Raw genomic sequence first — 12,748 nt, forward strand, 5'->3', positions numbered from 1 at the left:
TTAATAAAATTATAAATGTGTTTTAGTATTTAGGTCTGTGTGCACTGCAAACCTTGATAATCCCAGTCCGCAATGAGTGAGCTATTAACATAGGCAACATTTTATGACATAGATACACTCTCAACGTGATTAAGATATATATATATATATATATATATATATATATATATATATATATATATATATATATATATATATATATATATATATATTTATTTAAATTCTAAGTCATATGTATCTCATTGCACACAAGGAAATGGAGAGGCTTCCTCAAGCTTGTCATAGAAAATTAAGTTAGCTAGTCAGCAAAGTTGAGAAGCAGCTTGAGTTGACCAAAGCAGCAGTAAGAACTTTAAGTATGTTATGGCAAACATTGGAAGCTGATTTGCTGAAATATGTTCTATAATCGAAAAAGCATTTAATTTTGTAGCTTTACCCTTTCTGCAATGTTGCTTTGATACCAGTGTTGTGATTGTGTAGCTAACTGGTATATCGTGCCCTGTAAATGCCCAAAGTCAAGATTTGATTCCCAGGAAACACATATGAAACGCATGCTTTGGATTAAAAAGGCAACTGCTAAGCATATGTGCAGCTGTTATATATTACATATGCTTTTTTGAGAATAATTAACAATAGTAAAGACAGTTAGAATGCCATTAGAGATTCCTCTAGTCAGTGAGCATAATGGCTGAAAACGGACATATATAGATTTTTAGTGAATCGATGAAACGGGGACCGTGATCTTTATTGGCACGTCTATGTGGGAACAAAATTTGGGGGTAGATGGAACCAGTAGTTGCAGGCGATGTCAGTGTCAGTGGATTGTGTTGTTTGATATTACAGCAGTGCTGCTTCGGTAATGGTGTGTCATTGTCTCAGAAAGAAGTAGACATGTTTCCGCTGGAGTGGCGCTGGAGCAACTGTCAGGCACAGCCGTAAGAACAATGAGGCTGTCATTGGGGAATGGGGTAGAGCTGCGTACATGCCCTAAGCCCTGGCCACAAGGTCTCCATGCATTAGCCATCACACTTCCACAGGGGCTTCGCAGACAGATGTGTTCACCAAATGAAAACACTAAAATAGCTTTGGCAGGATTCTCTGCTTCTGCGAGTGCACATATTGAATAATTGAAGCTTCCACACTGACATCTGTGATGCATGTGCGACACATATGTGAGCTGTCTGCAGAGTTGTGTTAAGGGAAAAAAAAGATTTGACAAAATCTGAGTGTGTCTCAAACCACAATAGAGGGTTTAAAACGAGTGCTGTAATGCGACTGAACGCTCTCTGCCGACATCCACGCAACGCCTCAATGTCTGTGGCTTTCCATATGATTCATATTTATTTTTCATGAGAAATTGTAACTGTTAATGTAAAGTAAGAAATAATTGAATTAAATTATGAGAATTAATGTACACCCCAGGATACTAATGCTGCCTCGACACAAAGTGGTGTTATTGCACTTCTACCATGGTGGCCACAAGTACATTTGGTTTATCTGAAGACATTTTTCAGGTTTTGGTCCCTTAAATGCTCATGTAGAACTATTTTCATAGTCATTGCTAATTCAACAGTAACTCAAGCCACGCTACTAGTTTGACTAGTTCAGCAAACTACTTCAACAACCTGGAACTACTTCATACAGTAGCTGTGCAGATAGATAGAGAAAATGAATAATTGAACACCATGAACGTTTGTTAACCAATCAGAACCAAGCATTCAATCATAAAGTGAATTAATGTCTTGTTACAGTACATATTGTATGCTTTGCATTATCACATACATTACTGTCGTTACTGTGAGCTTTCCACTCACACATTTTGCGTCATGTCTGTGTGCATGGTTTATTTGACTGCATGGTGTACAGAACATTTGAACTTATGCAATTATACTTTAATGGCAAATGTAATGGTAATTGCTTTTGTCTCTACTTGAGAGTATCACTTAAACACATAATAACATCTATAGATAAATCAGGCGATATGGAAACCTTTGAAAGGAGGTTAAATAATTTCATTTTGATAGTGAGTGGATTAATGAATGTGATAAATGAATATTATTATGCCTTATACTCTGGGGCTGTTGAATGCTCGAATCTGATTGGTTGATCAACGTTCTAAAGTGTCCAATTATTTTAAGGGAAACGCACGGATAAAGTAGTTCTAGGCAGGTCTTGACCGCATTACAGTTGTATATCACTTCGCCAAATGATTTCAGTTATTTCAAAAGGTCCTTACAGCCTATAACAGCAAAATAATACAAACCCACGACACCGACCAAGCAAATAAATATATTAAACTATAGGATGAAAATGACAAATTAGTGTCATGGGTTTTGCCACAAAATACGTTTTATTGTGTCCTGAAAGCGCATACTCTCTTGCACTCTCTCTCTCTCTCGTTCAAACGTACTCACGTACGGACACACACTCGCACAGAAACGTTTTGTCAGTGCTGCTCTGATGAATTAAAATCTGAAAAATGACTCACCAGCGAGGTAAAAACGATTCTTGAGGTAACGTTAGATAAACTTAGTTTCGTTTTGCTATTAGTAGAGAGTGCTGCCATGAGAGAGGCACAGGCACTCAGGTAGACTAATTCACATAAGTGAATTACAAGTGTGTTAATAACTGTATCAACGGTATTACTCTGCTATCAAGACTCAAGCCTCCGTTACTAGTTCTGAAATGACGTTTTGGAATTAGCGACGGAGGCTTGGGATGAGATGCGTAAGAAATTAGTCCCACACACAAGAGTGTTTTAAGGACAAAAACCTGACAAATGTCTTGAAATACACCATCGAAACAGTCCCTTGAGGTGTGGTAACCATAGTATTAAGCAGAATAATTGACTCCAGGCCATTGAATTCTTTAAAAATAATGAACACTCCGCTTCGCGTCGTGGCCGCATTACCACCTCGGGTGTGCATTATTTTCTAAGAATTCGACCGAAACTTAAAGCTAACTATTAAGCCCTACTTCTTCACCAAACCCTACAAATCTAAGCATGATGATAGCACAAAGTCTTTTTCATCACGTACGGATTATTACGAGTTGCCTTGAGAGTGTTTTGCCATGTATGTTAGCTTTGTTTACACACACTCATTGCAGTCTTTTTCCGTGCTGAATTCAATCATGCAAGCTTATTGTAATTCAAAATATTTTGACATATGTTTTATCTCTACATGATGGCATCATTTAAACACATGATAACATGCGAAGATTAGCGAGGCTCCTATAAATGAATAGGTTTAGTCATATCATGTATGTTTGCATTGTTTTCGCACGTGTGTTGCGGATTCCCCAAAATGAGGTTCAATTGTAAGTGACGGTTTGGTGGTGCACAGGTAATTGTCACTGCAGCAACATTTTCCTTATGAGACTGGGCATTCTGGGTAATATCAATTACATTAGTTGTTCCTCAAAAGATAATTATAGTTCACTTAATTGAAGGTTAGGTACTCTTAATGCTTGTTAAGTGCTGATATCTTCTCAGACAAGGACAGGCAGGACCTAGATTAAGTATTATATGCTTCAGAACTGATTATACTTTCATCCTGTGTCTGTAGCGTTTGGTCAAAATGAATGTCACGACCCTGGTATTCCCATCAACGGGCAGCGCTTTGGAGAGCACTTCTTACTGGGCAGCTCAGTGCTCTTCACATGCGATGAGGGCTTCATCAAGACCCACGGATCCGAATCCATCACCTGTGTCATCCAGGATGGAAACGTGGTGTGGAACGCAGCCGTCCCCCGCTGCGAAGGTGAGAGGGCTCTTAGACTTTGCTCTTCTTAGCTTTCTGAAGGTGCTGCTGGGATTTGTGAGATGGGCTGTTGTTGACATTCTATTTTTCTGCACTCTCTCTGTTCCAGCTCCATGTGGCGGACATCTAACGGCTCCCATGGGAGTCTTACTGTCCCCTGGCTGGCCCGGATACTACAAAGACTCCCTTAACTGTGAATGGGTGATTGAAGCCAGAAAGGATCATGCCATCAAGATATCTTTTGACAGGTATTGATTTGTTTTTGGGAATTCAGAGTATGTGAAACCCCCAGACACCCACCCACATCCCGTTTCTGGAAACTTTGGCCGCAGTCTATTCAGTGCAGTTTCTTGTTCCTACAATTTCGTTTGTTAACCTTCCAGTTTAATCTCCCTCATTAGAGTAATTCTGCTAAAGACCTAGGTCATAAGCAGACGTTCCGCTTAATGTTTTTTTCTTTTCTTTTTTTCAATTTCCTGTGCAGGTTTCAGACGGAGGTTAATTACGACACGCTGGAAATTCGGGACGGGCCCTCCAATTCATCGCCTCTGATTGGCGAGTACCACGGCACTCAAGCCCCTCACTTCCTCATCAGCACCAGCAATTACATGTACCTGCTCTTTACCACCGACAACAGCCGCTCCAGCGAAGGCTTCCAGATCCGCTACGAGAGTGAGTCAGCATCTCCAGTGATTTAAATGCATGGATATTGGGTTTTCACGCTCCACAGTGGGCGGTTCTGCAATACTGCGCAAATTTTGTCTGGACACGCTCTTTGGTGCATGTAATGTATTTGGAACGGTTTCTCCAGGGTTACAATTAGATTATAGTTTTTTAGTTGACTAAAAATTATTTTGAGAAAGCTAACATGTGTGTGATAGCATCACATGACAAATATCAACATCCAGAGGCAGTAGACAACTTTAAGAGAGGTGAGGAACCTCTGTGAATAATTAAAGTGATATGAAAATAATGTTTGTTTTCTTTTCGAATATGTTTGGTGGTGGTGGGTTCATAAAATGTGCTTCAGAGTGCGATTAAAGTTTAATGTCCCACTGCCACAAGGCCCGTTTGTTGTTAGTGCAGGCTTAACAGATAGGCCAATCATTATTATTAAAAGCATGTTTTAGTGCTCTTGTAGTTATTGTCAACTGGTTAACAGAGATTAGGCCAGAACAAGCTGAAATCGGATTTGACATCAATTTTAGTGGATCCCCCACAGAGATATATTTATAAAAGAAGGTTGGTAAATTGTAAACCTCAGTGGGCATCCTGGCATTAGCGGAAAATCAGGGACGTGCACAGACATTTTTGGGGGCAGGGGCTCAAGTGGAAAAAAGGGCACTTCTCATAATTATTTATTTAAAAAAATAATGATCCCTTAAATATATTAAGACAATTTTGACTTCCCTTACACTCACGCAATTGTTTTATACTCCACAGATTTCTACAAAATAATTAGTTCACACAGAGACCATGGTCTTCTTTAGTATTCACTAGGTTTATCACAAGAGAAGTCAACAGCAAATATTTTCAAGTAGCTATATTTAGAACAAATGACTGAACCAAGGAGAGGGACATAGTTTCACTGATAATTTGTTTATTTTGCACAAATCAATAAATCGTTTTAATTTTTTTGGTGTTATTGGAATACTTCTTTCATGAAGTGAGCGTGCATGTGGGCATGAATGGCTTGTGTCGCGGAGTGAGGGCATCTGAACTCGACAAAGCCGACCTGATACAGTATTTTTTTTTTTTTTTATTCAGTAAATATATTTGTTTGACAGGGAAGCTGTGCGCAAACAGGAATATATATTCATTTATTTAAAAAAAAAAAAAAAAAAAAAAAAACCACAGAAAAAAGGGCACTTTCTCTCGAGGAAGAAAAAGGGCAGGTGCTCAAGCCCCTTTTTTGTCTATGTGTGCACGTGCCTGCGGAAAATTACTAAACCTCCACTTGCATAAAAGATTTTAAATACTTTGTCAAATTTATAGTTAAGTGTAAAAATCTTCACGCTCTCAAACTCACACAGCAAAGGACATTTAAATGTAAATTTAATCTTAAAACTGTTAAAAGACAAGTTCACAGAATTTCAACTAGCTTTGTATTGTTGCAATTTTGGCAGATGTCCAGTTTTATTTGTCAGCTAAAGTCCTCAAAATGCATCATCTGGTGGAATTTTTTACAGCTCCTGCTCCTGCCTTTCAACACCTTTCTACTGCAAAGCCAGACAAGTTTTATTAAAGGGATAGTTCACACAAAAATTTTGATGAAATCTGATGGTATCTGATCCACACATAGGCAGCAACATCTTTGCACCTTTTGACGTCCAGAAAGGTAGTTGAAAACATGATTAAAATAGTCAACATGACTACAGTTGTTCAATCTTAATGTTATGAAGCAACGAGAATACTTTCCGAATGCCGGCTCAGTATTGGCCAGATCCTGTGTCAGCATCACATGTGCTGCTCATGTGTTCAGCTTCGGCCAAAACTGAGCTGGCGTTCAGACATAAACAAGGACTGAGTTCACTACGTATGACAACGGTTCAAATTGTTGAATAAAGTCATTATTTTTGTTTTGTTTTTGTGCACAAAAATGTATACTCTTCACTTCATAACATTAAGGTTGAACCACTGTAGTCATGTTGACTATTTTAACCATGTGTTCAACTACCTTTCTGGATGCCACAAGGTGCAATGACATTGCTGCCTATGTGTGGATCAGATACCCTCAGATTTCATTAAAAATATCTTAATTTGTGTTCCGAAGGTGAACGAATGTCTTACAGGTTTGGAATGACATGAAAGGTGAGTACTTGACAGAAATTTTATTTTTGGGTGAACTAACCCTTTAAAAGCCAATCTTTACAGTGGTGAAATATCCCTTTAATGTACATTTAGGTTTTATAAATAGTCATGTGATTCTGTGTGGTCAATGTCCGTTCACATTAGTTCATTAATTACAACATAGTAATTATTTTATGTGAATTTAAATGGGAGAGGCATAATTGTCTGAAAACTACTTTTAGACCACACTGTATACAATTGTTTGCTTTTACAATCCACTGCATCCCTGATCCCTCACCTCAAAATTATGATAGGACCTGTAAACTGAAATTATAGGTCCAATTATACAAAGTTATATAACATAGAATCCTGTTGTAGTCTGTCACATCATGGCACAGACACAGATGTAAATGAACAGAAAGGAATATTCCTTGCCATAACAAAAAATAAATAATTAAAACTGAAAATACTTCTCAAATGGATAAATAGACAGTTTAAATTATTGTATTTAATATTTAAAAATGGGGATAAAAGTAACAATAAAATAAACTGATAAATTATTTTTTTCATGTAGATTTGTAAATTGCATAAGAAATGCAAATTGTATTATTATTATTATTATTATTATTATTATTAATTCTATGATTTGAGTTAAAAATGCCATTGTTTGCTGCCATATGTGTCATTTCGGTTGTCAGTTATGAGTAGCAACCAGGAATACTTTCCAGGACCTAAAATATTGAAGGAAGGTGGTGCTACTAAGGTCTTCTGTTGTATAACTTACTCATTAGTCATAATAATTTCACCATAATAATTTAGTCCCAGGCCCTTTGAATTTAAAGGAAGGATGACTGAGTGTGTTTTGAAATCAGGTTTTGTTGCGCCCCCGCTTTCTTGCAGTGTTGATTGGGGTGTTAAACACACTCTTTTTTTTTTTTTTTTTTCAAACTTGCCGGATTCATCACAAGTTCTTATTCCAGAACCTCACATTTATCAAATTTAGCACCGCTTGTTAGAAATATAGCACATATCCATGTCCCTGGTTGTTTTGTATTATTGCAAATATACAAATAGGTCTGCATGTAAAATTAAATGTTATCACTTTTCCCTCCCATGAGCTTAACTGAAAATGCAAATAATATCTTTATAAAACCAAATGACTTGATAAATAGTCTCTAGTTGCTCTTTTTTAGCAGTAATTTAACATCTTTATTATAATGTAATATGCTACAGTAGAGACAGAAAAATGAAAAATGATTCTCAAACTATATTCACGACTTCCAATAAATTACCTCTGACATTATGCCTGATATATATGAAACTCATTCGTGTCAAAGTGTTCTCATTTCTCCGACTTTTCAGACAGCTATCAGAGGTTTATCAGTGGCCACATAATAGAGCCGAATGCTTGTGAAACTGACAAGTGAAAAAAATCCTCAAAAAAGTGCTGTCAGTTTATCTGAATGGTCTTCAAAATATAGAAAAAGTAAGTAGAAATAAAAATGTATTGGTTGAAGGAAGGAAACCACAGGGGGACTGATATCTGCTGATTTATACTGTATAAAATGCTTCAGACAGCATCCTTCCTTCAATTTAGACCTTGGAGGTGAAATGAAATATTTTGTTTTGTTCCTTCCTCACAGGCATTATGATGGAAACAGATTCCTGTTTAGATCCAGGGATCCCGGTGAATGGAAAAAGGCACGGGAACAATTTCGCCATCGGCTCCAGAGTGACGTTCAGCTGTGATCAAGGCTATACTCTGAGCGATGAGGAGCCCATTGTGTGTGAGAGGAACCATCAGTGGAACCACGCGCTGCCTAGCTGTGACGGTAGGCCATGTTACGCTCCCTCAATTCTGGTTATGCACAAGAGGAACAGCTCCGCCCAACCACCTCGAGTAAAAACGTCTAAAAATTGGACCCTGGTGTCAGCTTTGAGCACCCAGCTGTTCAGTTTCCTTTGGTGGAGACTTTGGAGACCCTTGACAATCTGGGGCCCGAGGGTACTGGTCCAGTCCATAATCTAGCCCTGCTAGGCTGTATTACATTTTTTATCAAAGGGGAAGGGTTAAGCCTTCTTAACACTCCTCAGAGATTTAAGTTCATACATTTTTGATTAGAGGAGAGGTGACTGGCGTGCGCTGTTTCATAGATAACCTTAAACGTTGGGGAAAAAGGACAGGGAAGCGGGAACAAATAATGGAAGTCCTTAGCTAGATACCTACAGGAGAGCGCTCTATAAAGCTGTTTATCTTATTTGTTTCCCGATTGCAGGGATTGAAGTAAACAAAGTGTTTTACGGTAAGAGCAATCAGAGTGTTGCCTGTCTGTTCCAGAATTCCCAATGTCCTCTTATGCCTGCGTCTTATCAGCTCTGTGCATTTGCTCTAACAGACTTTGATTCAGCCTGATGGGCTGACCTTCATTACAGACAGGACAGATACTCCCCATTTGTTTGTGGGAATCTAAATACATGCTCATGAAAGATTACACATTTCCTTACTGTCAGACTGATGTATTATTATTTAATAGATAGCTCAGACTCAAAATTCTGATTGAATGAGACACATTCAGAGCCATTATAAAATGCAGATTAATGCACTATATTAACCCTATAAAGCCTACTGTATCATATTTGATATCAAATTTACTACATGCCTTCTATCTGATTTATTTTTTAAGCAAGTAAAAAGCCTTTTAGTATATTTCTAAAACAAAAAAAACATGTTATATTTATAAAACATGCAGGCTGAAATAGGCTGTGTTTTTGCTGTGAAATCTTGAATGATTTTCATTACAAGCAAGAATTGTATCTCTTTATTTTGGCTCATAAATATCAATAACTGTAGCAAATTACATATATTTTCACTCGGTTTGGGCTTCTGAATAAAAATGGGGTGTTTGTTTTCTCATCATTGAGTGTGAGCTACTTTTTCTCTGTATATCATACTATTGAAAAAGATAAAGAGAAATTGAAAAATTCCTGCAAATTTAATAAGTCAGAATTTGTCATTTGATGAAGAGATTTAATCGTCTGTTTAAGGACAAAATGCTGAGGCTCAAAAATGTGTGTCCTGTCATAACCTGCACTGTAAGATTTATTTTGATAAAAGCAGGACGATGAGCATGGCTCAAGGACATAATCAATATTCTGTTATGATGTCTGTCTTACAGCTTTGGTGCTTCAAGGAAGAAGAAAAAAACAAGCTCTTTTTTTTTTTTTTTTGACTATCTCCACTGACAGACGTTCTCCAGTTGGAAAATTGTCTCAGTTGTTACATCTCCTTTTGATCTTCTTACTAGTATTTTCGTTGTATGTGATGTCAACCTCTTATTAGTTAGCGTATCGTTAAACCCTGCTGCTTTTCATGTAGAAACATGTCTATTTCCATGTTTTGCATCTATCATCTTGTAGTTTCACTACAAAAAGCCTTGGAAGTTTTATTATAGTATTTATTTATGGAAGAAGTGTTTTATATGTTCTGGATGTTGTTTGCCAAGTGTGACCCAAATATCTGCATTAACCATTGTTGATTGTTATTATTTGAGCAACGGACAATTTGCAGCACAAATGCAAATTTATCAACTCAGAATACCTTAGCAACACCCTGGCAACCATCCAAAACATCTTAGCAAAATGCTGAAACCACTCGTAATTTCTTAGAAATTCTAACATGAGTTCTTCTTGTTATTGAATTTCCAGCTTTGTGTGGGGGCTATATCTACGGAAAAACCGGAACAGTTCTCTCCCCTGGTTTTCCAGATTTCTACCCAAACTCGCTGAACTGCACTTGGACTGTAGAAGTGTCTCACGGGAAAGGTAAGACAAAAGAACAAGTTTCAGGCACGAGAGCCGTGCGAACCATTAAAACTGACAACAGTTTGAGGCACATTGATTTTACCCATGAGGTTCCTTTCTGTGCCCTTTGAAATTACCCTTGATAACGAATTTAAGATACCTTTCAAATTTCTCCACATTTTATTACTCAGCACCATGTCGGGCAAATGCGATTCTGTTTCGATCAGTATTATGTTCTCTCTGAAGGCTTCTCAGTGGGTTGTGAGGTTGAAACAGAAATTTTGCTTGTGACTGACGGCCCTAATCTCATCTGAAACTCCCCAGGAGTGCAGCTTCTCTTCCACACGTTCCACCTGGAGGACTCTCATGATTACCTGCTCATTACAGAGGATGGCAGTTTCACTGAGCCGGTGGCCAGGCTCACAGGCTCCGTCCTGCCGCCCTCCATCAAAGCCGGCCTGTTTGGCAACTTCAGCGTCCAGCTACGTTTCGTCTCGGACTTCTCCATGTCATACGAGGGCTTCAATATCACCTTCTCTGGTGGGAGCATTGCTCATTCTGTTCATTATGGTTTGCTTGAAGGCACTGTTGTCATAGTGCTTACTCTAACCTGTGCTTTGCTAAGCAGTCTGGAGGTTTAAGAGTTATTATGACTTTGCACCACAGAGTACAGCCTGGAGCCGTGCGAGGACCCAGGAGTACCTGCATACAGCAGGAGGGTGGGCTTCCAGTTCGGGGTTGGCGACTCGTTGGTCTTTTCCTGTTTTGCGGGCTATCGTCTGGAAGGCGAGAGTAAGATCACTTGCTTGGGTGGAGGGCGGAGAGTATGGAGTGCAGCCCTGCCCAGGTGTGTGGGTAGGTGGTCATATGATTTCATTTATTATTCTCAAACATAAGAGTGTTTATTAAAGTGATAGTTCACCAAAAAATCCAAAAATGAAAATTCTGAAATAATTTACCCTCTTGTCATTCTAAACCCATAAGACTTTTATTCCTCTTTGGAACACAAATTAAATCTCATCATTTTTTGTCCATCCGCTGAAAGACTAGCTTTCTCAAGCTTCTAACAGTGCATGAAGATGTAGTAAAAATTATCCATATGACCCTAGTTAAAAATAAATATACTAAAATGTATTTGAAATACATTTATTTCATGCTAAGTATACTACAAATACATTTGCATACTATGTAATTAATACAAATATATTTCTTTTGCACTTTTGGTATACTATAACAGCTATACCTAAAATCTGCTAAATTGGAACAACTAATTTTGTACTTAAAGCATTTTAATTGTGAGGAAGTAAAAAAAAGTGGAACTATTGCAAGTGTACTTTAGATACACTTTAAAGGTGCCGTAGAACGTCTTTTTAAAAGATGTAATATAAGTCTAAGGTGTCCCCTGAATGTGTCTGTGAAGTTTCAGCTCAAAATACCCCATAGATTTTTTTTTATTCTTTTTTTTTAACTGCCTATTTTGGGGCATCATTAAATATGCGCAGATTCAGGCTGCGGCCCCTTTAAATTCTTGTGCTCCCCAGCCCCGAGCTCGCAACTGCCTTAAACAGCATAAACAAAGTTCACACAGCTAAAATAACCCCCAAAAAGGATCTTTACAAAATGTTCGTCATGCAGCACGTCTAATTGCTTAAGTATGGTATTTATTTGGATGTTTACATTTGATTCTGAATGAGTTTGATAGTATGCTCCGTGGCTAAAGTTAACATTACACACTGTTGGAGAGATTTTTAAAGAATGAAGCTGTGTTTATGAATTATACAGACTGCAAGTGGTTAAAAAATGAAAATAATGACAGTCTTGTCTCCGTGAATACAGTAAGAAACGATGGTAACTTTACCCACATTTAACATGCTAATGAAACATTTAGAAAGACAATTTAAAAATATAAAATGTAAAAATACAAAAATATCATGATATCATGGATCATGTCAGTTATTATTGCTCCATCTGCCATTTTTCGCTATTGTCCTTGCTTGCTTACCTAGTCTGATGATTCAGCTGTGCACATCCAGACGTTAATACTGCCTGCCCTTGTGTAATGCCTTGAACATGAGCTGGCATATGCAAATATTGGTGGCGTACATATTAATGATCCTGACTGTTACATGACAGTCGGTGTTATCTTGAGATTCGCCTGTTCTTCGGAGGTCTTTTAAACAAATGAGATTTATATAAGAAGGAGGAAACAATGGTGTTTGAGACTCACTGTATGTCATTTCCACGTACTGAACTCTTGTTATTTAACTATGCCAAGGTAAATTCAATTTTTAATTCTAGGGCACCTTTAAATATTTTGCATTTAAATACAGATTTTATTCAAAGATCATACAGTCCTTATCAATAGTGACATTAAAACACATTTTAGGCTTAATATT

General features: G+C 37.7%; 1 protein-coding gene across 4 annotated transcripts in view; it reads left to right on the plus strand.

Moving 5' to 3' along the window:
- The window catches only part of LOC125277427 (CUB and sushi domain-containing protein 1-like), a 750,178-nt gene that overhangs the window by 541,890 nt on the left and 195,540 nt on the right, over positions 1–12,748 (plus strand). For 3 of the 4 annotated variants that reach the window (XM_048205771.1, XM_048205772.1, XM_048205773.1), the window contains 7 exons: positions 3,567–3,761; positions 3,871–4,009; positions 4,246–4,433; positions 8,195–8,383; positions 10,257–10,373; positions 10,677–10,892; positions 11,019–11,207. In XM_048205771.1, coding sequence (XP_048061728.1) covers positions 3,567–3,761; positions 3,871–4,009; positions 4,246–4,433; positions 8,195–8,383; positions 10,257–10,373; positions 10,677–10,892; positions 11,019–11,207 — 1,233 coding nt within the window. Of the gene's footprint in view, positions 1–2,951; positions 3,075–3,566; positions 3,762–3,870; positions 4,010–4,245; positions 4,434–8,194; positions 8,384–10,256; positions 10,374–10,676; positions 10,893–11,018; positions 11,208–12,748 lie in introns of those variants that run through there. The other variant, XM_048205774.1, reaches the window with a different exon arrangement.

The sequence above is a fragment of the Megalobrama amblycephala genome, linkage group LG10, assembly GCF_018812025.1.
Source record: "Megalobrama amblycephala isolate DHTTF-2021 linkage group LG10, ASM1881202v1, whole genome shotgun sequence".
NCBI classification, from domain to species: Eukaryota; Metazoa; Chordata; class Actinopteri; order Cypriniformes; family Xenocyprididae; genus Megalobrama; species Megalobrama amblycephala.